Raw genomic sequence first — 23,769 nt, 5'->3', positions numbered from 1 at the left:
GGCATAGCATTAGTCTAGAGTTATAGAGAAATGAGGGAAATGGAAAACAGGGGTGGGATTATTGTCAGAAAACATGTCAGTATAGCACACACATCATGCTTTTTATACATCACGCAACTTTTTTTGTTGTGTCAATCTTATTTCTGTTTAATTTATTAATTATGCAAATTATTTACATTTAGCAAGTACAACAGAATCACTGTGGACGTTGACATGTTGTAAAAATTTATATTTTCAGTGTGAAAGTCCAAGCAACCTGCTTTTGAATGAAATGTTGGGATCATGGTTTTTACCAATGATTGTATTTTATCTAAACATATTAGGCCCTCACAGTTTAATTTAGGGCGTGTCACCGTGTCCTAGCTTGCCACTTACCATTCCCTTTAAGAGCCAAGTGCTCTCTGACATTGGCGCATTGCTATTTCATCGGTGCAACTACCTGGACATGTCTAATGTTTCTCATCAGAAGAAACTGACTTGCTCCTTCACACTGCGTAAATTACATAAATTACATGTCCATGTGTGCCTTAAGGTCAATTTATACTTCTGCGTCAAACCTATGCCATAGCCGACCTATATTCAGCGAGAGTGTGCTACGCAGTGGAGCAAGTTTATACATCTATGTGCACATATCAACGGCTCTGTGTTGCTCTGCAGTTTAAACTGCGAAGGTGGGAATGTGTGGGCGGGAGTGCGAGGTCTAGCGGACCAATCACAGCTGTAGCTGTCCGCATTACATTTCCAGGGATGTGTGTTTCGAGCTAAGGCATAGGTATCGGCGTAGGGTACATGGCAATATGTAGGCTATGGCATAGGTTTGACAAAGAAATGCCTGCATTGCCAAGACAGCAAAAAACGTTTTAGTGATGACTGTTCTAGTTTTTCTTTTAGACAGTGGGGCGCCTGTGTTTTCTGCTTGCAAGATAGCAATACGCCAGAAATTTACCTGAACACACATCACTTTCAGACATATTTTCATAAGCACCTTTGCTATTTAATTGATGCAGATGCAAGACATTTTATCTCCAGTGTATAATTCTAACAGTTATTTTTCCCTGTGCTAATAATACCAAATATCCCCCAAAAATCAGTTTTAAAATGTTATTTTGATATATCATAAGAAGGCGGGGGATACATTTAGGAATGAAGTGATTGACAGAAAGCTTTGGCTAACTAGTTAATCATAATATTATAAATCATGTGGTGTTATTGTGCTGTTGGTTCCAGCAACAGAAACTTTACTTTACTTTAGTCTCTATGTATATTTTTGGTCTGATGTTAGCATGAAATGGCCAGTCTGATCTAATGTCAGCTAACGTTAGTGTAGTTTGGAATGCGCTAAACTTATTATATCAACCATTTTTAATTAATTATGCCATTAATGTTCCATTTAGGTAAGTAGGATTGACTGTGGATTGTGGATGCTGACATGTTCTAAAATGTCATATTTTTACTGTGTAAATTAAGCAACACCGTTATTATTCCTCCACCATTAATGGGTGAGCTAAACTGTAGACTGTAGACTGAATATACAATATATTTGTATATATCAGCTGAGTTTTCTAAACACATATATATCAATCACTTAATAATGTCATACTAAACTCTGTATTAAGGTCAGTAAAATAAATGACAAAAAAAATGAATATGTCAAAAGTTACACAACCAAACAATACATATTTCAAATGGCTTCTGTTAAGTGTTTGTCTGGGTACAATAAAAATTCTATTTATTTCAACCAATCAGAACACATTCTGTCGCATTCTGACAGTTTAGCTGTTGACCACGAATAGGTCAATAGAGATATTATGCAGAATTTGCAGATTTATTTTGAATTATTTATGGTGATTATGTACATTAATCTTCCTTGGGGGTGCAACGCCCTGCAGTGCTGTGTTTGTCCGTGTGTGTGTGTGTGTGTGTTGTCTGTAGAGCTTTCTGCATGGTTGGGCAGCTTGTAAACAAATTGACTCAGTAGGGACAGTTGTGCTGATTTCATTAAAACAGATCTGGACAGACGAGTCTATTTGGTGCTGCAGTAGAATTACCACAGATGTCTGCTTCTCACTGCTGTTAGTAGATCTGTACCAAACTGTTAAACTTGCATCTCAGCAGTGAACAAATAAGCCTTTATAAATATAATGGAGCATATTTTTTGATAAAAATAAAAACAAATTGTTAGCAAAGATTAGTGCTGTGTAATTCCACAATGTAATTCTGATTATATATGTTTAGTTTAGATAGCAGTAATACGTCTGACTAATCATTTTACACTATTTTCAAACATTTCCTAAAAAAGTCTAAAGACTTGAATTTGCTACAAAATTGAAGTTGTGGGGCATTTCAGTTAAAATGTCTTATTTGGGTGGGATTATTTTATTTATTTATTATATTTCATCATATCATGATTTGGGGTGGAAATCATAGGGCACCTCACGATACAATATGATACAACATTATGTTGCCCACGACAACTATAATATTGCAATACTGTAATTCTACAATACTTGATATATTGCAAGCCAATTATGTACGATATTCCACAGCATCTGTGTTACTAAAGAGGACACTTTAGAATACTCCTAAATAAACAAATACCAAGAATTATTATGATTTACAGGATTTGGACAGGATTAAAACTGAAACACCTGTCATTTTAGTGTGGGAGGTTTCATGGCTAAATTGGAGCAGCCTGGTCTTCAATCTTCATTAATTGCACATTGCACCAGTAAGAACGTGTGAGAGTGTGAAGGTTCAATTAGCAGGGTAAGAGCACAGTTTTGCTCATAATATCGCAATGCACACAACATTATTGGTGACATACCAGAGTTCAAAAGAGGACAAATTGTTTGTGCACGTCTTGCTGGCGCATCTGTGACCAAGACAGCAAGTCTTTGTGATGTATCAAGAGCCACGGTGTCCAGGGTAATGTCAGCATACCACCAGAAAGGACCAACCACATCCAACAGGATTAACTGTGGATGCAAGAGAAAGCTGTCTGAAAGGGATGTTCGGGTGCTAACCCGGATTGTATCTAAAAAACATAAAACTACGGCTGCCCAAATCACGGCAGAATTCAGCGTGCACCTCAACTCTCCTGTTTCCACCAGAACTGTCCATCAGGACAATAAATTATTGTGGTCTAAAACCAGGTGTTTCAGTTTCATTGTCCAACCCCTGTTTTTATTGGTGTCGGTTTCACAAAATTTGAGAACCAATATTGCTACTGATGCATTTGACTGAGATCACGTATCAGAATAAATATTGTGAATTGTGAAAATGCTTTCACCCAGCCCTAATTCAATGTTCTTTGCTATCAGGGTACACATAATAACATGATCTCTAAAATGAGAGATTTGAGAGTGAGAGATCTATGTTTTTAGTTTTTTACAATACTAAATACTTGAGTTAGGCTTGTACTGCTGGTGCATTTCAGGCTAAAACAACTTTAGCCATAGTTCTATCCAGTTCTGTCAGCTCTACTTGTATTTAAATTCCCTACAAAGCCAAGAAATGAAATTATGCAGAAAAAACAAACACATGTACACGTGAACCCTCATACACGAGGTGACAGGGTGACTCTACACTGCTCATCAGTAAGCTGAGAACATAACTCCTCTCTGTCGCTTCTTATCCGCCTTCTTCACTCACACTCTGAGCTCCAGGGTGAGTCGCAGTGGCATCACAGAGCCCGAGCTCATTACCAGCTAGGAGGGAGAGAGAGCGAGAGGGAGATAAAGAGAGAGGGGTGATCTCAGGGAATGATAGCTCTTAGGAGTTTAAAATCCTTAAATCCCCTCTCTTTCTGTTGGTGCCTTATCCAGCGTTTTACTCTCGCGCTGTGTGAGTGGAGAGCAGGAGAAACTGCTTTAAAATAAACGGCCTGGCCACTTGGTCCACATGTCCGGTCTGCTGTTGGCACAGAACCAGCTCTGTAATCAGTGTGAGCACAGTGTGAGTTATGGGAGGTCTGCACGTGTTAGAAGGACACAAGATGATTAATAAGAGGGGTTTTAATAGCGCTTGAGTAACAACCTTGCACCAGGACCTGTATAGATCATAACATAAGCTTGACATATAGCTATAGGACTCCATTGAAGGGAGGTCAGGACTGGGGGCTGCAAAAATGTGCAGCATGTTGTTGCGCATTGTCTTGCTGAAAAATGCAGGCATGTATAGAATGTATTAAATATGCTTTTAAATCTCAATATACTTTTCTGCATTAATGCTGCCATCACAGCAGTGTACTGACACAATCCCATACCATGATATACCGTAGCTTTTGGACTTGTTGGACAGCCAGGATGGTGGTTTTCGTCTTTGGTGTGGAGATCACATCCATTTCTTCTAGAATATTGATTAACTGGCGCACAAAACATGTTTTAAGCTAGCTCTAGTTGGTTTCTATGGTCCGGATCAATTGATGAGTTTGATTACTTGAAGCATTTTCTCCCTCTGTTTGGTCTGTTTTCACGCAGGCACAAACCTAAAGGCACCAAAATGCGCACCAATAAAACACATTGTCTCTTCTGACTGGTCAGAGCTGTCTGGCTTGTGAGCAAGAAATTGGACCTGCAGTGCAGATGTACACATAGTAAACAGAGTCGCACAACTGTGGGTAGTAAACACAGCACAGACTAACCGTGTAAACAGCATGGAGCAGAGACAGCATTTCATAGTAGGGCTGCAACGATTAGTCAATATAATCAATAATGTTGATTATTTAAATTTGTCGACTACAAATTTCATTGTTGACTAATCGTTAATTTGTAACAGTCCTGCATAACACAAAGTGCTGGGGACAGAAGCGCAGTGGGAGATATATTGGGGTAAATGGCCCACTCACACAGGTTACACTTAACTTAGTCTGTGTCTCCAAAAGTGCCCATAGAGAACAGATTACATATTTACTCACTAAATATCAGTACTTTCCATGTTTAAACAACATCTAGACAACTAATTGCCTTTTTAAATCTTATGTTCAGCTGTTTCTATTGGGTTTAGAGATCGAGGACATGGCAGAAATAATCGTTGACTAATCGACTAATCGAAAAAATATCCGCCAGATAAGTCGACTATCAAAATAATCATTAGTTGCAGCCCTATTTCATAGCTTTGGTAATTAGTGTTATTTGACTAATATATCAGATTAAACTGCGTCTTATTAGCAGTTAAGCTCAAATAAAAGGAGTATATTTGACTTTGGCGTATTGCTATTTCAGGGCTGCTGCAACCTGGATCAGGTCCAACGCTTCTAACGTGCATGTTCACGCTTGTTCATTCTGTTTATTTAACAAGCAGGTGTGTATGCACATTGAGTATGCGGCTGTTGACAATTCACTGCCAAGATAGCAATGAACTTCTGACTGTTGACGCCTGCCTAGGTTTACTTCACTCAGTGACGCACCTGTGTTTTCTATTGCCAAGATAGCAATATGGCAGAAATGTACCTGAACACACCTCATTTCGAGACCACAGTGCCACAATGGCATTGATGTATTCACAAGTAGCATTGCAATTTAAACGACGTAGGTGCAATTTTGAATAATCTTATACCAATGTGGTTGAATATAAATGTATGCAATGATTCTATACCACGCCCATTTGCGACTTAATTGATTTCAAGCTCAGATGTAGTTAGAACTGATCTGAAATGCTCAGAAAGCTGTATAACTGTGGAAGCTGCACAACGCTGATTATGAATTAAATTATACTAAAAATCCACATTGCCTCATATTTCATCATTATTCCACTGCACTTGCAGCAAACCTCAAACTGCAAATAAGGGAAGCACTCTGTTGGTGGAGGCATTCATTCGCGTAGAGGCAAATCCTAGTAATACAGTGGGAACAGGGTGAAGCATTTTAAAGCACCCGAGGGAGCCATTGGGGTGAGTGGAGATGTCATATTGAAAGAGAAAGACGTAGAGAGAGGCTGAGGCTTCTTCCACACTGGAGCTATTAGCCTGCAGAACCACTGCTCCCAGAGACCACGCTGGTGAAGGAGGGGGTAACCCTTCATCCACAGCCGTATCGCAATCACCCTTAAGTCTGAACAAACATCCAGTACAGCCGAGTTTACAGAATAAAGCCGTTTTTAATGAAGTCAAGAACCACAGCTTATCTGATAATCAGAAAACATGGACAAAAAGTGGAAATAAAACCAACGTTTTTTTGTCAGTTTTTTTTTTTCTCAATAAATAAGAAACAAACAGCGCACAGAACATTTTAGGCTACATTTCACACATAAATACAGCAGGTATTTAACTTTTTAAACTCATTTGCAGACATTGTTTTTTGGAAGACTGTACAAAGATTATACAAAACTAAGATATGTATATCCAGACCAGTTATAGAGAAGAGATGATGGGGGAAAAAAAATAAGAATGTTGAAGGTGCAAAGTTATATTAGGACCTGACCGATACTTTTGTAGATTTCTAGATTTCTTAACAAGCTAAAAATTCAGAAGAATGAGAATACTGCAGGTATTACTGTTATATATGTTTAAAATAAGTTTTCGCCAAATTAACAGTCCCTACAGAGCTAGATAGAAAAAAAGAGAATTAAACCATTACATAATAAATATCAATTTAAAGCTTTAAGGCCCTTTCACACAAAGTATTTTTTTGAATGAAAAAACTAAATACATGTTAACTTTTATGTATTCAATAATTTATAAAACAATAAAAGAAAAGTTTACTTTTGTCCAATCAGTGGGATCCAATGAAAACACTGCTATATAGTGTTTATCTAGAATTTAAACACAATACAAAAAAATAAACCACTGATACTTCTATCAATCTTTACATGCAACCTAATGATAACAATTGTTACAAAAGTGTTTTTCAAAATCGATACAGTATTGCAGGACGCAATTTTGTGTTACAATACATTATCGATATATTTTCTCACACCCCGAGTTAAAAAACTGGTGGAGGTTATTTTAATATAAATATATTGAGGTCAAAAGCAGCAGTAAAAAGGAGCAAAAAGCAGATAATGAGCTGAGAAACAGAAATGATTGACATTTACAGAACAAAAAATGTGTCAGACTCAGAGTGAAGGTTCCACACTTCAATATTTACATCCGAAAAAATTGTAGTTTGTGTGAAAGGACCTTAATATCGGACAAATAACTTTTTAGCTAAACAGTATAGGTATACAGTATAGGTATCGCCCAAGTCCTCAAAAAAGTCCTAAATAAAAGATACCTAATAACTTATACAGTATAATACTACACACACTATGTTAGCAGGAATGTCTCAGGGAGAGCTCGATAGCCGTTCCATTATTTCCAAGTTATTTTATATGTTTTATATGTTCCTCCCTGCCAACTCTTCATAGCCATGGTCTCAGCCATAGGACGATGTGTAATGCTACAATGAGGGAACCTGTCCTCACTTCTTTTCGCTTCCCAGCAGCCTTGGGATGTGCTGTTCGCCGTGGCTGTTGCTAGGCAACGCTGTCGAATTCCAGCGCAGTTTGTGTAGGGTGATGCAAAAGACTGGGTGCATATCAAATTCACAAAGTCTATGGCTTCCATCTACGGCTTCAGAGTCTACCTTTCCCCACCCGCCGAGAGACAAAAGACCAGGAGAGAAACACACGGGCAGACCGGCGAGTTTTAACACAGAGACTGAGAGGATAATAAAGCAAAAATTTAAACAAAATTACAGAACGTTCTAAGATTAAAAAACAAAACAAAACCAACAAAAGAAAGAAGACAGGACCAGCCTGTTCGTTTTACACACTGAAGCCCACTTGTGTGATCCAGTAGCTTGGCCTACACTCACCCCGCCCTTCTGTGCTCGTCTCACAGTATCTGATGCTACCGTTGGCAGAAGCTTGAGCCAGGGGGCCCATTTGTCTTGCTGAATTAATAGAAAAATCAATATATGGTTTACAAGTGGGTTTCAAAGGGAATTGTCAAACCGGTTGTGATTTTAAAAGCTACAATACAATCAGTAGGTTTGTTTTTTTTATGAGATCAGTTCAATGGCTACTTGACAGCTTCATGAGGTCTACCATGGGTAATTCAAGGTAAATAAGGAACATGATTAAGACACATATAATAATGTAATCCTAAAAGGAACCTACCAAAAATGGAAGAAAATGTACTTATTAGACCTTTAAACCTCCTGTAATTCTCATCTATCAGGATAAGGATTTATACATATACAGCAACAGTAATTTTCCTGGGTCAATTTGACCCAATACATGTTTAACCATCTGAAAGTAGATTTTTTCTCTATTGTTCTACATAGTTTTTAACTGAGTTAATCTAAATTTATTCAATATTTATTCAATATTGTCTTGTTTTTCAATGATAAATAATTACAAAAATGACCTGCTGCTACTGAAAAAAATCTGGCTTTTTATTTTTAAATGATTTAGTCTTTTTACATGTTCAGTCGCACACTGGAAGTGCTTTTTTTTGACAAAATAAATTTGGTTGCCAAATATTCGTTGCATCCTTAAAGTTACCATTATTTATTGTGCACTATTTAACTGTTATTATTATTTTTTAAACACATCAGATTGTGTCTTCATTTTGAAAAGAAAACCAATCAATTTGGATTAAACTTTATGTTCTACCCATTCTATTATATGTTATATGTGACCTGAAGAGTGTGTGTGCAAAACAAGTCATTAATTCCAGCAGAAAATTAATAACAGGAGGGTTAAGCAAAGAAAGTACAAATTCCTATAAAATGGCACTAATTCCTATACTGATAATAATGTCTCTAATAATGTCTCACAATTTCAACTGAGGTACTTTAAGCTTTCCAGTAATTGCTACATGTCCAAAAGCCTCAAATGAAAGAAAGATTCACTTTCGCAATCTGTCGTGGAGGGATTTAAGGGAGCGAGAGATCACCCAAATAAAGAGGGATCAGAACTCTCTGGCTCTAAAGAAACAGAGCCGATTACAGGGGGTAGTGTTGTTCAGACCAGACAAGAGCATAATCATATTCTACTTAAAAAAATAGAGAACCGTCCAAATCAACCAATTATAGGCATAATATAAAGACAGCATCTCTGCAGTAACATAATGATTATCAAATTAAAGAGAAAGTGGGAGAAAACAATACAGGAACATTCAGTGTGGATGTGTCTTATCTAACCTCTCATCAGACTGGGCTGGGCTGAAATGGCCTCCTGTCTCCTGCTCTAATCCCTCTGTCTCGGGCCTGTTCCGACTGGATTTAAACCCTGCAGTAGCTTTGGGGTCATGCACCATCCCAGCTGAACAACTGCTCTTATTTCTGGCCATGCTGTCCCATCTCTTAAGGGCTCCAGGGCTAAGATTTATGGACAGATGTGAGATAAAGCAAGGGAACGTGTGTGAGAGAGTGTGTGTGAGAGAGAGAGAGAGAGAGAGAGAGAGAGAAAGATGGGGGTAGGGGGAAAAAATTGAGCAAGTGTCAGCATTTTAAACACGTCCTAACTCCCTAAATGTGATTGCGTGCTCTATATAGTGTAAGATTTATAACTGCACTAGCCCGTCTCAACAGGAAATAATAAACCTCTCTCTGGCTCCTCCCCTTACCCTTTCATGTCCTCTAACCAAAAGGCATCACACTTTGGCCTGTCTCACATGTTCGGTGTGTGGTAATCAGTAAATCTAGCTTCCTATAAACTGCTGCTGAGAGTCTTCATTTTTTAGTTCCATCTAAGCATTGGATAAGTCCAAGATCTCAGCCTTTTTTGTCTATGGGAACAAATGGAATCAGATGAGCTCTGCTGCACACTGTGGTGAGCCAGTGAAGTCCAAAAAGTGAACTTTTTATCTATAATTATATACTGAAAACTGAAATTGCTATTTTTGCATTTCTTCTGAATAATTCTGGTTAATAAGTGAAAAAATAAAGTCAATTATTTTATCACCCTGTGCTTGGTAACTACATGTCATTAATCTGAGCTTCATAACTCAAGATCAGTATATGGTACAGACATCACACACATTTCTTTTCAAACAGCAATGTGCATCATTATTTCATAAACGTAAAAAAATCAGGAACTAATTCAGCTCAGAATAACAGCTATCATCATAGCTAACCGCAATTCTATGCTTCCTAACTCAGGTTTATTTAGCAGGACTTACTCTAACTTATCTAATCAGCATGGTGCCCTTGACCTGTCATCGAGGGTCAGTGAGTAATCCAGCTCAGAAAAACAAACAATAAAAAATGTGATTTAATCGCATTTTTATCCAGTGCATGTGTGCCACTGGCTTTTGTCATATTGTGCTTTGCTGGTAAGCCTGCTTGTACGTTAAAATGAAGTGTTCAAAAATTAGTTTTGAATCATAGTTTTGTAATTGCATTTTTTTAACTCTTTGAATGAGGCAATTCAATTTATTCAATGTTAAAAAAATAAATAAAGTGGGACAATTAATGAAAACCTGCAAACAAAAACGTGTTCAGTATTCGGCCTTCAGCTGAAAGATTCCTTTTCAGCGCATCACTAATTATATCCTAGTTAGACTTTTCCCTATTTCATACCACTATTTCATATGAATTTCAAGGCCATTGAACTGCAAGGCCAATGTCACTACATATAATACATGCAGGATAATGTGCGAAATCACCAGCTACATGTATAGCTGCACTCATATTTTGATTTTTTATTTTTTTTTCCCATAGACAAAAATGCCAAAGTAAATGTCCTTTTTTGGGCATGTTGCAGGCTATAATATATATCTATCACACAACTTAAAGTGCATACACCTTAGCATCAAAGGCCTTCTTTTTGCAGTGTAAATGCATTCACAGTTCCAAATCCTATTACACACACACTCATACACAACAATGAATTTAAAAGTCATAATTGTACAAACCATGTTCCTTAAATACAACAACACACTTCATGTGAAGCTATCCCTCAGCAGGCAGAAAAAAGACACTCAATATTAGAAAGTGCGCTAGAAGAAAATCCAGAATACCACACAGCAAACCTTCAGTGGAACCCGCCGTTCGTTATGAGCAAAAGGAAGGAAATAAATCAAATGAAAAAGGCAAAAGGTGAATGTGGTGGTGGGTGGGGGAGTCCGCAAAGGTCAGAAACCCTCCTCTCCCCAAAACTGGCCTTCTATTGGTCTGTTTCAGCACGCAGAGAGTCACATGATGGAGCAGCTCTTGCTCCTCTCTTTCCCGAGGGAGGAGCTGAGAAGCTCGGCCTTGCTGGGCAGGTGCAGCAGGCGTTTGGACAGTCGTCGGCCGGGGCTGGGTTTGACTGACGGCTGTAGCTTGTTGAGGCAGGCGAGCGCTGCTGAACGGAACACGCTGTGGATGCTTTTCTCTGATGTGAATGCTGAACATTCCAGATACGCCTCCGCTCCCAACTGTTTGGCTAATAAAGATCCCTAGAGATAGAGAGAAGCAATAGATTATTCAATAAATAAACTCTTTAACCTCTTTGCACGTTATACAATTATTCATCATTAAATCAACTGTTTAGTTAAAGCAGCAGTCCCTAAGATTTTTCATTTACATTTACATTGAAAGCAGTAGTATTCCTAGATTGGGAGGAGACCAAAATGATCGTATTAATGGTATCAGTATCCTGCCATAACCAACGCTAAAAGGTCTAAAATGAGTGAGAGTGGTCTGGTAGGTTTGTTGGATGCAGTTGCTCTATACATTTTGACTGTATTTTAGACATAATAATTTATATTAACTTGCGGTAAAGCTGCTCTTCCACATGCTCTGTGCAATTACACATTCTCACCAGAGAGGTCTCTAAATCCCCCAAATCCCCAAAACATACAGACTGTCACTTTAAAAATAAATGTAGTAAAGAGTTAGATAAATGTTTGAGTAAAATTGACATTGTTGTTTTATTATCTAAACTACAGACAACATTATTCCCAAATTCCAAATTAAAATATTGTCATTTTGAGCATTTTTTTTTTCGCAGAAAATTAGAAATGGCTGAAATAACAAAAAAGATTTTAGAAATCAATATTTGATGCAATAACACTGGTTATTAATCTCAGTTTTCATGCATCTTGGCACCTCCACCAGTCTTACACACTGCTTTTGGATCATTTGTTTGTGAACAATATTTTTTTTTTATTTTGAGCTTTCATCATACAATTATACATCACTCATCTCATTTTGTTTTGTTTTAAAACTATATACATAGCTTATTTTGGATAACTTTATGCCACTCGTGGCGCACAAATTCAAGCAGTTCAAGCTTGTATTTATGGCTTGTGATCATCCATCTTCCTCTTAAGTGGTCTCTTATTTTTTTCCAGAGCTGTATCTAATAAATATAAACCACAAACTTATGTGGAATAACTGCATGCCTAAATCATGCATACTTTATTTTTATGTCTACTTGATATCATATTCTTACTGATTTTCTGACACTGAGTGGGCTAGCAGTACATAATTTCATCAAGAAGTATTACCTCCTTCAAGGGCCAGATTGGGAACACCCGCACATGTTTAAGTTGTGTTATCCTGTGAGAGAGGCTGAACACTGGCCAGTGTGTTTATGGCAAGGCTACATTAATCATTGGAATTTAAGGAACGCCTCAGTTAGAGAACGTGCAAAGCGACTCTGGCACATCCATTTGAATCTACAATGAAGGATGCCCAAAATGCATATCCCATAGTTCAGTGCAGAATTCTTTAACTTCCATGGTATGATACAATGTATGTTACAAATGACGAGACACAATTCAATTCCTGTCCCATTCATTTTAGCATGTCTGCGTATAAACAATATTGACGTTAAAGAACAGGTCAAATATTTCATATTTTGTCAGTTTTATGTCAGTCTACTGGCTCAAATGTTCTAAATATGTCTTGGTCTATCAATAACAAATGAAGAAACCAAAAGAAATCAACATTTTCTCATTTGTCTTTAAATTCTACATTTTACTAACTAGGCCTAAAACAAATAGAAAGAAAATGGACAGAAACCACACAAAAAATAAATTTGGTTAAATTTTAGGGGATAATGAAAGGATACTACTGGCTGACCTGTTCATGAGAAATGGGCACCATTTTCTGATTGGACAGCTCCATCAGCGTACACACATCTGTGCGCAGGTCTGTTTTGCAGCCGACTAGGAGAATGCGTGTGCTGGGACAGAAATCCATGATCTCAGTCTTCCACTGCAGAAGGAAAGAAGAGCGTTACAGTTTTAACCTGACATTTTCTGTATATTTAATGTGTGCCACTTTTGGCACCTTGCAGTCTTATAGAAGCTTTGATCTCCTTTACCTTTTTCAGTGAGCTGTCGACGGTGTCAGGTCGGCTGATGTCGAAACAGAGCAGCACGGCATCAGAGTCGCTGTAGCAGAGTGGCCTGACGTTATCATAATATGGAGAGCCTGCGGGAATAATAACAATATGCACCTTATTGCCAAAATACTGCATTTGACAGATACTGAAGCCCCTGATACTGTTACTACTGCTGACTTTTATGCCTGTATTGTGCTACGTTTTCAATAATGCTTTGCTAATACCCGCCCATCCAGCATCCATGTTTTATGTAATGTTGCTGTTGGACCAAAAATATATATTTTTTTGTTTCTTACTTTTTGAGACAGGTTGAATCACACATCGATATTGGATAATCCAATAGGTGTTTTTTAGGTGTTACCCATAATTGACTTCCATTTACTTTAAGGGTTTTATCTCTAAAAAGTTACTATTTTAAACATTTGTTTTAACAGCAATTGGAACCATGCAGTCTGCCTTTACACAAACATTAGTGAAAGAATGGGTGTTTCTAAAGAGAAAATCTCACCCATGTAGGCTATTTTTATTAATTAAACATACTACTGCCTTTGTAATCACATGACTCTAACCTGTCCAGAAAATCTTTCTATAATATTAGAAGGGTTAATAAGGTAAAATGTTGAAATAATCATGATATTTTTTTATATCACCCAGCACTACTTGGTACAGTAACAGGCTAATGTAATAGGCTAATACTACTGCAACATTTGTTGGTGAAATGTCTTTATGACATTATTAAAAAAGTAAAACTCCAGTTATACATGTAACACCATGTAAAGTTACAGAGCTTGGTTTCTTGAGCATAATGCACAGAAATCACCGAAACTCTTTTAACATAATAACTTCAGAACTAAACACCTGCTATCAGAGCTGTAAAAGGGGGACCAACTTCACACTAATGGTTATAGATTTAGAATGGGATATCATTAGGGATGAATCAAATGTTCAGCAACCAAAACTATTAATTATTAGGACAAAAATGCTAAAATAGTACTTGAAAAGAATCTTCCTTTACTTCCATACTTTAAGGCTATTTAACCCATAACAGGGCACGATTTTTTGTCAATATTCTGCATGACATTATACCCCTAAATCTTGAGGATTTCTATTCGAGCATTACATAAAAAGGTTTCATGTTTGATAAACAAAAAACATTACTGAAAGTCATAATTGTGATAAAAAGTATAGAAAAAATATTCAATAAAATCAATATTTTCCTGAATACAAATCAAACAGTTCATTGCCTCCAAACCTGTCGTGTCATTATGGTTGTCTAGTTTTTTCATCTATTTTTCAACATGCAGATTTTTTGGTTGATTGAAATTATTAAGTAAAGTAGAGAAAAAACAAGCAGCTTCTCTTAGTGTCCTGTAGGTAGATTTTAAAGGTCTCAAATTTTTAAGCGTGTGAATAATTTATTTTACTGCAGAAAAGAAGGGTTTTGTATCACCGACACCTGTAGCCCCTATATGGGTCAAGGCATGGTAATATGTTAATTTATGCAATGGTGAAAAAACAATGTTTTTTTAGATGCTATAAAAGCTCCTGTTGGTGTAACGTGTAGGTGTTGATAATAATTCTGTTCATACAGAGTATCTCACGACTTAAAGCATTAGCTTAAGCTTTCCTCAGCCTAACATCTGTCTACCACAGATACAAATTACCCCTGCAACAAGCCCCCTCACTTTAAACATAATTACAACAGAGGCCAATTGGCAGATGCTTCTATTGATCTAAAAAGCTACAGAAATTCTTTAAACATGCTACTGGCCTAACCCAGCCTTATACTTCAGTTCTTGTAAATATAAAGAGCAGATTTAAAGCACTGTGTATTCCTCTCAAGGTTTAAGAATAGATGAAAGTGCACCCAAGCTGCCATGCAGCTGCTCATCCACCATTCACTTTGATATGGTGAGTGTATAAAGAGATGTTTAGGGCCTTGTGAGACAGATGAACAAATTCTATAAAGAATGTGTAATTAGTGAGTGAGCACGTGCATGTGTTTGTATGACTGCCAGTCTGGAAATAATCCTCCATTCTGTAATCTCTTAATGAAAGCATGCACAATTAATGGAGTTCTCCTCTCAGTCTTTAATAAACGCCTGGAAGGGTGACAGAGTACTGATGACTTTCACACACTTTGAAAACTCACACACACACACACACACACACACACACACACACACTAATCTGGGAATCAGCTCTGCATGTGTATGAGTAAGAGGTCAGTTCAAAGGGCAGGACTTAAGCTTTTCTTTTCTTTGCAAAGAAATGCATGATTGTACAGCAACTCTTGAAACAGCTTTGCGAAAAATTAGGGAAAACCGATCATTAAACATCAAACAATGTTAATTTTATTTGATACATGTTTCAGTTTCTTAGACACCTGAAACATCATGTGTTTAATGATAAAATAATTATCTTTGCTAATTCATTAATATTGTTTTTATACAGTTCAAAATGTGAAACTCACATTAAGTAGATGTATTACACTACTTTATTTTTTGTTGATAACTATCGCTTACAGCCAAGGAAAAAATAAAATCAGTGTCTCAGACAATATGAATATTATATTAGACCAATTGGTACTTTTAGCATTGTGGGCAGTGTGCTAAGTCCTGCTGGAAAATAAAATTTGCATCTTCATAAAAGTTGTCAGCAGAGGGAAGCATGAAGTGAGGCAAGATTTTGCGGGAAAACACTGCACTGACTTTGGACTTGATAAAACACAGTGGATCAACACCAGCAGATGACATGTCTCTCCAAACCATCACTGATCATCAGTAAATTTTGCATTTCATTGGACCAGAGTCTGGAGGAAGTTTGAAGTTTGCCAACATAGCATTGTAGATATAGTATAATTCTTCATCATTTACATACTTTAATTTTTTATTTTTTTGTGTACGGTGTGTGCTGCAATTTCACATTGAGTTGAATAGAAATTCCGTCACAGGAGTATCTTTAAAGAAATTATCAGTTAATCACTTAATCTGTTCCCATATTTACATTTTTACATGTTTTATGTGGGTTCTTTTAGTGGCTAATATACAGATATTTTAGACTAATCAACAATAACTAACTAATCAAAGTTTTGCATAACAAGACAAACCAATCACAGCCATCATCAATTGACTGCAGCACAGAAAGCCACCCCCTCATTCATGCTAGACAACAAGAGTGCACTTGAGCAATCAGGCGTTATAATTAACACCGATTCATCAGGCGCTGCTAGCTGACGTTACACAACTCATAGGGTAGTTTGACCCCAAATACTCTTGTTTACTTCAAAGCAAAGTCAGAGACAAACAACTGTGAAATGGAGTCGAATTCTGGCCAAATGCGGACGTTTTATTACAGAATTTCTGCTCCTTAATATCTCGAAAACAATGAACCTCAATCACCAACTATTTTTAGGCGACATTTCTTCATAAAGCACAGCTACTTGGTTTTTACTTGGATATTCTGACCTTTAGCAATGTTTTTATTTGATTTTCTTATTTTATTCAATTTATTCAATTTAGGAAGATAGTGGGATCCCTCAGTTAGAGCACACCATCAACATCAACAAGCCAAATGTTCAAATTAAAAGCTGAGCTTAATGAAAATCTCTTAAAGAATTCAAACCTATGGCATGAACAGCATTTTGTAGCTTTCTTGCAGTTTAACTTATCTCACCAATTTAGTCATCCAGAGACAAACACACACACACAGTCCTGCCTACCTACCACCTAATTTCATCCTTAAATCAATCATACAGCATGAGACATCAGTACAGGATCTTTGCCAAATATCAGTTATCTCCTCAAAACAGTTACATCAGCATTCTTCTCTCGGCTCGTTTCTGGAGAAGATGAATCACAGCCCTATTCTGTTTAATTTGCAGTAGATACTGCTTCACAGATGCTCGTCAGATAGCTTAATTATGATCCAGTAACTGCTGTGACTAACTTGGTTCTACTGTGAAACCAGTCACAAACATTTACTCTAGATGAACAAATAAATTGGGGCAACTGCTTATTCATTGCTTCTTGACAGACAACCAAATTCACATTTGTGTTGCACACATGATATGAACAAAAGTCACAGGACACCTGCGCATTCTTTGTTTATTCTAGAATCAAGGATGTTAAATAGGGAGGCACTAAAATGTTTTTTTTTCCTGTCGGAGAATGAATACTAAACATTTGTTCAGTACTAATTTTCTCTACTGAATAAATTAAATAGCCTATGTGTATTTTGTATTGCTTTTTAAAGAAAAAATAATTAAAAACTACAATTTTAAAATATTTATTTACCACAGAACATGGTTGGAATCTCATTGCAAGTATATTGTCCAAAATAGTGTCAATTAATAGTAAATTGAGACACTGTATCATAAATACTGTTCATTAAAGTAACCGTAAGTGTAGTTGTTAGCTGTGTTAGCTGATTGTGTCATCAAATAAATCACTGTTTTGTAAAAATATGAGTTTTTTTATTTGCCAAATATTATGTGAAGAATAGATTATCCTTCTTTTGGTGGTGTTAATGTCTCTACTATCCAGGAAAGATTTTCTATTAGATTTTGGGGCATTGCTGTAAGGATTTGATTGCATTGAGTGACAGTGGTATTCGGAAGGTCAGAATGTTTGAGATCACTAGCTCACCTCATTATTATCATCATCATCATTCCCAAACTCATCCCAAACGTACTGGAACACCATTTCAGAGAACACAGTTTTTTCCACTGCTTCAAAGCTCAAAGCTGAATAGCTTTATACCTCCTAGCCAACGCCTGGCATTAGACATGGTGCCAATAGGTTCCTGTTATTCTACTCCAGAAATTTTGATTCTATTGGTAAAACATTCATTCATAGCTAAACTAATTTATTAGATAGACATATAGTGTAGGACCAGGAAATAAATCAGCACAGAGTTTTTCCTTTTTTTTGCTCTCAGGTCTCAGGTGCTGTGGGCTAGTCTCTGCTAGCCTGCCATACCGAAACTGTTGTCTGCCTGTAGGCTTCTCTGTTCTCTTCACAGGCCTAACCCATGCCTCAGGTGCTCCACACACTAAGCTCTGCTAGGGGACCTTTCTTATTCCTCAGAGAACACAGCTGACCTACTGCCCTACTATCAGTCATCGAGGTAAACAAGCGAACACACACACACAAGCCCAGCAGCGCCTCTACTTCCTGCGGAGACTGAGGAAAGCACATCTCCCACCCCCCATCCTCACCATGTTCTACAGAGGCACTGTAGAAAGCATCCTGAGCACCTGCATTACCGTCTGGTTTGGGAATTGCAACACCTCAGACCGCAAGACCCTACAGCGGATAGTGCAGACAGCTGAGAAAATCATCGGAGTCTCTCTTCCCTCCATCACCGAGATCTACACCACACGCTGCATCCGCAAAGCCACCAGCATTGTGGACGACCCCACCCATCCCTCACACGGACTCTTCGCTCTGATGCCGTCCGGCAGAAGATACAGGAGCATCCGAGCCTCCACTACTAGACTCTGCAACAGCTTCATCCACCAGGCAGTCAGACTTCTCAACGCACAGAGACAGAACTGAACCCCCACCCCACCCACCACTCACCCAACACACTCGCACAAAACTAAACTGTACACCCCCCCCCCCTTTACACAAAACTAAACTGTACACCCCCCCCTTTACACTCACAAAGAACTGAACTTCACCCACACACACACCCAGTCAGCACACAGAGGCTGACATGACTTTATTTGCTGCACTCTTAAAAACTATAAACTCTACCTCAGTAACTGCTGTGATTATATATGTTCTATATGTTACAGTATGTCACACATCTCTGCACCTTATCCCCACTATACACTTTATTATACCGTATCGGTACTGCACTGTCCTGTCTTTAAATTGTCTCGTCTTTTGTATTTATTGTATTTATTGTTATTTAGTGTTATAATTTTATGTTGCACTGTCGTCACTCCTGCACTTTATGTTGTCTATTGCTTGTTGTTCTATGTTGCACCATGGTTCCGGAGGAACGTAATTTCATCACACTGTTTACCTGTACTCAGATGTAATGACAGTAAAAGCCTCTTGACTCTTGACTTGACTTGACACTAACAAATGTATGGTACATACAATTTAGCACACAGATAAGGTTGGTCAACTTAAAGTAAGGCTCCAGCACAATTTGATAAATTTTTTTGAAAAAAATTAACCAATAATGTTCATTAAAATATTATTAAAGCATCATTATACTTGCAACACAATGTAACATTTATCCTGGAACAAAAAGGGTTAAGTATCTTGCTCAAAGGCCCACCACAAAGAGTCACCACTCCACCAAACAAATCCAATTTAAATATGTCCTTCCACTAAAATCCACTTTTTCTTGTTCTTTGTAAAATACAACAAGTCTTTCAGAGTTGTATTTGCATGCTGCACATGAAACTCTTCCTCAGCCTCCATTGTCTGCAGTAGCTAGTAAAAGAAAATATTCAGAAAAACAAGTCGATCAGGAAAAACACTGTGTCTATGTAAACCTGTGAATTAAAATGTATGGACCCGGACCTGGACTACTCACCTCTGTGTGTAAGTAACTAGGTTTACACCGGATCTCCGGTGGATTGCACGTTTTGCAAAAACTCTTAAGACTAGGTCAGTGGCTGAAAGGCACGTAGCAGGGCATTGCACATGTTGTAAAGTAACATATGACATTATTAGTGTAAAAATGTCTTTATTTTAAATTGTTTCTAACTCTTGTCCGTCTCACTGCCTCTCAGTGCTGTTAGCCAATAAGAGGCAATATGTTTGCATGGATGAATATTCATGAGCAAGAGCCGAAATCCTATCGTTTCTCCCTGCTCACTCCTCCACCGGACTAAAGCAGCATTATACTGAATCACCGTAGCACATTTTTTCACAAAAACCAGCTCACATGACATTCATTCATTCTAGAGAAGACAACTAGACATTTTAAAATGAATTAAAAAAACTATATAATTAGACCTTTAACACAAAATGAAATCTAATTGCTAAGCAGTTTGCCCTTTTGTTCTCTTCTACCAAAGTAATTTATGTATATGCTCCTTTTATGTACAAAAATGAATGTCTTTTTGAAACACTGTAAGAAGTCGCAATGGATGTTAAGAAATCAATCCACTAGAAGGAAGTATAGAGTCAAATGTTTCTTGATAACAAACAAAGACAGTGGCCACAGTGTAAAATGTCATAGCACTATAATTCTAATAAATGGGACTGAATAACAGTGGTTTATGTATTTTATTTATTTTTAAAAGTATTTAATGTATTTTTCAAAAGTGCTCAACACTGCTATCTAGTGGTCGGGGTTTAAACAGAACTCACAATGAACCACTGACTGATAGCAATCTTTACATGTAATCTAATAATAAAAAATTGATACAATACTGATGTTTTAAAAAAAATACAGTACTGCAAAACATTTCAAGATAAAATATTTCAAGATTTACATATATTATTCTGACATCCCTAATCTATTTTAACATTTTCAAAAAATGTACATACATATGAACCAAAAGAACAAAAAATGCAAACCATTCATTATCATTCGTAATCATTTTTAATGTTCAGCCTATTACTACCTTACTATTATAATATAATATGTTTATTTTTTTCCTAAACAAAAAAAAAACCTGTTGCACAATAAATAAACTTTATATCATCATAATAGCTATATTATTGAGTCTATTGTCTACTTGTTTTGCTATTTACTGTATTTGGTTTTAATTGTTTGCTTGCTGTAAGATGTATACAATCAGTGATAGATTTTTGTTGTTACATTATTTTATCAATAAAGTGTATTATTTATCTGATATCCTAATATTGCCAAGTTACTGTTTAAGAAATAGACATTTATAGATTTGTTTGTTTATACTGAATGTATAGAACTGTTATGTTTATACTAATTTATATATTGTGATATTATTTTAGGGCCATCCATATCGCCCACCACTGCATCAGAGCTCAGAAGCACCACAGAACTGAGTTTAAACTAAAGAAACATGTATTTTATTTTATTTTTTGTTGCAGTTTTGTATTCTTGAAATTAAAAAACAAAAACCTATGTTTTGTCATATCGCCAAGAAAATACCTTAAAATATTGTGATATTATTTTTGGGCTATATCGCCCACCCCTACATCACAGAACTGAATATATGCTACAGCCAGAGTGTAAACAGCAGTAAATCAACAACAGCAGCAGCAGCAGTTTTCTCACCAGACGTGTCCCACAGGCTGAGCTCCACGCGCTGCTCCTCCAGGTCCAGGCCAGCTGTGTAGTTCTCGAACACGGTGGGGACATAAGTCTGTGGACAGGAGCAGCAGCACAGTCAGACTCTGATGTAATAATGCACTGCAGAGAGAGGACACTACACAGAGTAGCTCATCTCAGTCATTCAATCATTCTCTACCTTACTGAGCACGAGCTGAGCTCACAGTGCTGATGCGCCATGACAGATACTGTTGTCTGTATATTTAGTTGTTCACTTGTTTATTTGTTTGTTTAATGTTCAGATTTTTTGCAACACGTGCTCAGTAATTCACAGTGCAGGTTCTGTTCTTAGTGCGTGCGATCCGTTCACGTGCGCTGCGTTTTTTTTTTGCTTTGAGGAGAAAGCACGCGCACATCTGAGGCAAAGAAAAAAATCACTGACGCAGTCTGCGCGTGATGGAACTCATTAATCTGTTATTTTCAGGAAGGAAAAAAACGGCTTAGCGAAAAAAATATCGTACACTCTGCATTAAACAAATGGGAAATAGCTATATAGTTACGATACGTGCGCTCAGGGACGTCACTAGAGATTTATGAGACGGGGGTGCTAAACTTTGGGGGTCTAGGGGGGTCTAGAAAATGCCTAAACATCACAGGAGAATTAAAAATGATAGATATATATTATTTTATTTTAATTGTTTAAGAGAAATTGACTAACAGCAGTAATATTGTATTGGATTTATAAAATATATAATCTATATTCTGTAAAAAAAAAAAAAAAAAAAAAAAACAATAAACAAATAAATAAAAAAAACAGAAAAAGGTATCTGCAGCAGGTTCTAAATATACTCAATTTTATTTTTTGTGATTTAAAAAAATATTAACAGTGTTTATGGTTGAGCTCTAGCCCCTTAAAACAGTTCTAGCAACCTCTATCTATGCACGAGCATGAGTATAAAACCCCACAGTGTGTTTGTTTGTGCAGGTAGGCTCTCAGTTTTACCTCAGGGTAACAGTCCTTCGCCAGCACTTGCAGCATCGCTGTTTTCCCGCACTGAACGTCCCCCACCAGCACCAGTTTACAGCGGACCACCAGCGGCTGGCTCACCCTGCGCTCCTTCATGTTGGCCGCGGCGGGACGGAAGCGTACTGTGGCTCTGGCTCTTTTTTTTTCCTCACGGGCTGTGGTCGCGTTCACGTGCTCGCGCAATCCCGAGCGTCGCGCGCGCGCCTTAACTTAACATAGGTGTGGGTCAGTTCAGCCGCCAGCTGTCTAGGAAGAGTTACGAGACTGCGGTTCTTTATACTTCTCAGCCGGCCAATCAGAGCGCGCAATTACTAGACGCGTCCCGTAGGCGTTGTTGTCCGTTCAGCACCTGTTTTCTGATAAGACCCGCCCTCCTGCACGGGGATTGGCTACTTAGCTGCCCACACTCAAAATACCCCGTATGAAGATTCGCAAATTCGCAGTAGTTTTAGACCAGCTCTGTTCATGAGTGCAAACTATTAACCAATCCAAACACAGGAGGGCGGAGTGTCCCAAAAACGGGTGGAGAAAACTTAGATATGCGCACATTGCGCTTGTATTGTGGATTATTTTGGATTTAAAGTATATCCATACTTGATATTTGTCATAAAGCAATACGAATAAATTTCACTGATACTAATAATTAAAAAAAAATATTTCATGAATATCAGTTTTAATGTTTTAATGTCTGAAGATCTAGGAAAAATAGTTTTTTTTACTTGTTCTGCTTGCCTCAATTATTTAATAAAAATATAATATGAAAATGGTTAATCTCACATATTTGCAAACACCCCCTACAAAAACTAAACCTAAAACAAAATTGCAATGTTATGTTTCAATGTTATGTGAAACTACTCAATGCATTTCAATGTTGAATCAACATTGATGTTATGTTTGAATCAATGTTGGATTTGGTGTTAATTTTGAAAAGTGAATCATAGTTGATATAGCTCACCAAAACTAGAAAATCCTATGGTTATCAGAGGGTTAACAATAAACTTACATAACTATAGCAAAAAGTAAATATAAATGTTATCCACCACAAACAATCTGACTGAATATCTTATCTCAAAAACACAACAGTAAAACAAATAGAAAATGAACATACCCCCAGGTATGGTAAAGAATTGGTGACAAATTAAAAAGCAATTACTGCAAATGGAAGTAAAACCACTTTTCATCCCTCCATCCAACCGGTTTTTGAAATTATATGCTGATGAAATGTAAAATGCTAATTCAAAAGACAGAAGGTTCAACAT

The 23,769-nt window shown here is 37.2% G+C and overlaps 1 protein-coding gene across 1 annotated transcript; it reads right to left on the bottom strand.

Annotated features, from left to right (window-relative positions):
* Positions 1-6,076: 6,076 nt before the first annotated feature.
* Positions 6,077-22,774, bottom strand: rnd1a (Rho family GTPase 1a). Its single transcript, XM_007249981.4, has 5 exons — positions 22,487-22,774; positions 21,490-21,577; positions 13,240-13,349; positions 12,996-13,130; positions 6,077-11,365 (listed from the first exon to the last, which is right to left on the bottom strand). The coding sequence occupies exons 1-5, from the start codon at positions 22,604-22,606 to the stop codon at positions 11,120-11,122; spliced, it is 699 nt and encodes a 232-aa protein (XP_007250043.1). The 5' UTR covers positions 22,607-22,774; the 3' UTR covers positions 6,077-11,119.
* Positions 22,775-23,769: the final 995 nt, after the last annotated feature.

Source organism: Astyanax mexicanus, chromosome 13 (assembly GCF_023375975.1).
Source record: "Astyanax mexicanus isolate ESR-SI-001 chromosome 13, AstMex3_surface, whole genome shotgun sequence".
NCBI classification, from domain to species: Eukaryota; Metazoa; Chordata; class Actinopteri; order Characiformes; family Acestrorhamphidae; genus Astyanax; species Astyanax mexicanus.
The sequence above is the reverse complement of the archived record's forward strand: the minus strand, read 5'-3'. Positions and strand labels throughout refer to the sequence as shown.

Bases quoted from the DNA above. Each gene is read 5' to 3' on its own strand.
- rnd1a (XM_007249981.4), bottom strand. From the start codon at position 22,606: ATGAAGGAGCGCAGGGTGAGCCAGCCGCTGGTGGTCCGCTGTAAACTG. The intron at 21,578-22,486 runs GTAAAACTGAGA...TCCTGTCCACAG, and splicing joins CGAAGGACTGTTACCCTGAG to ACTTATGTCCCCACCGTGTT. The intron at 13,131-13,239 runs GTAAAGGAGATC...TTCCTTCTGCAG, and splicing joins TCGACAGCTCACTGAAAAAG to TGGAAGACTGAGATCATGGA.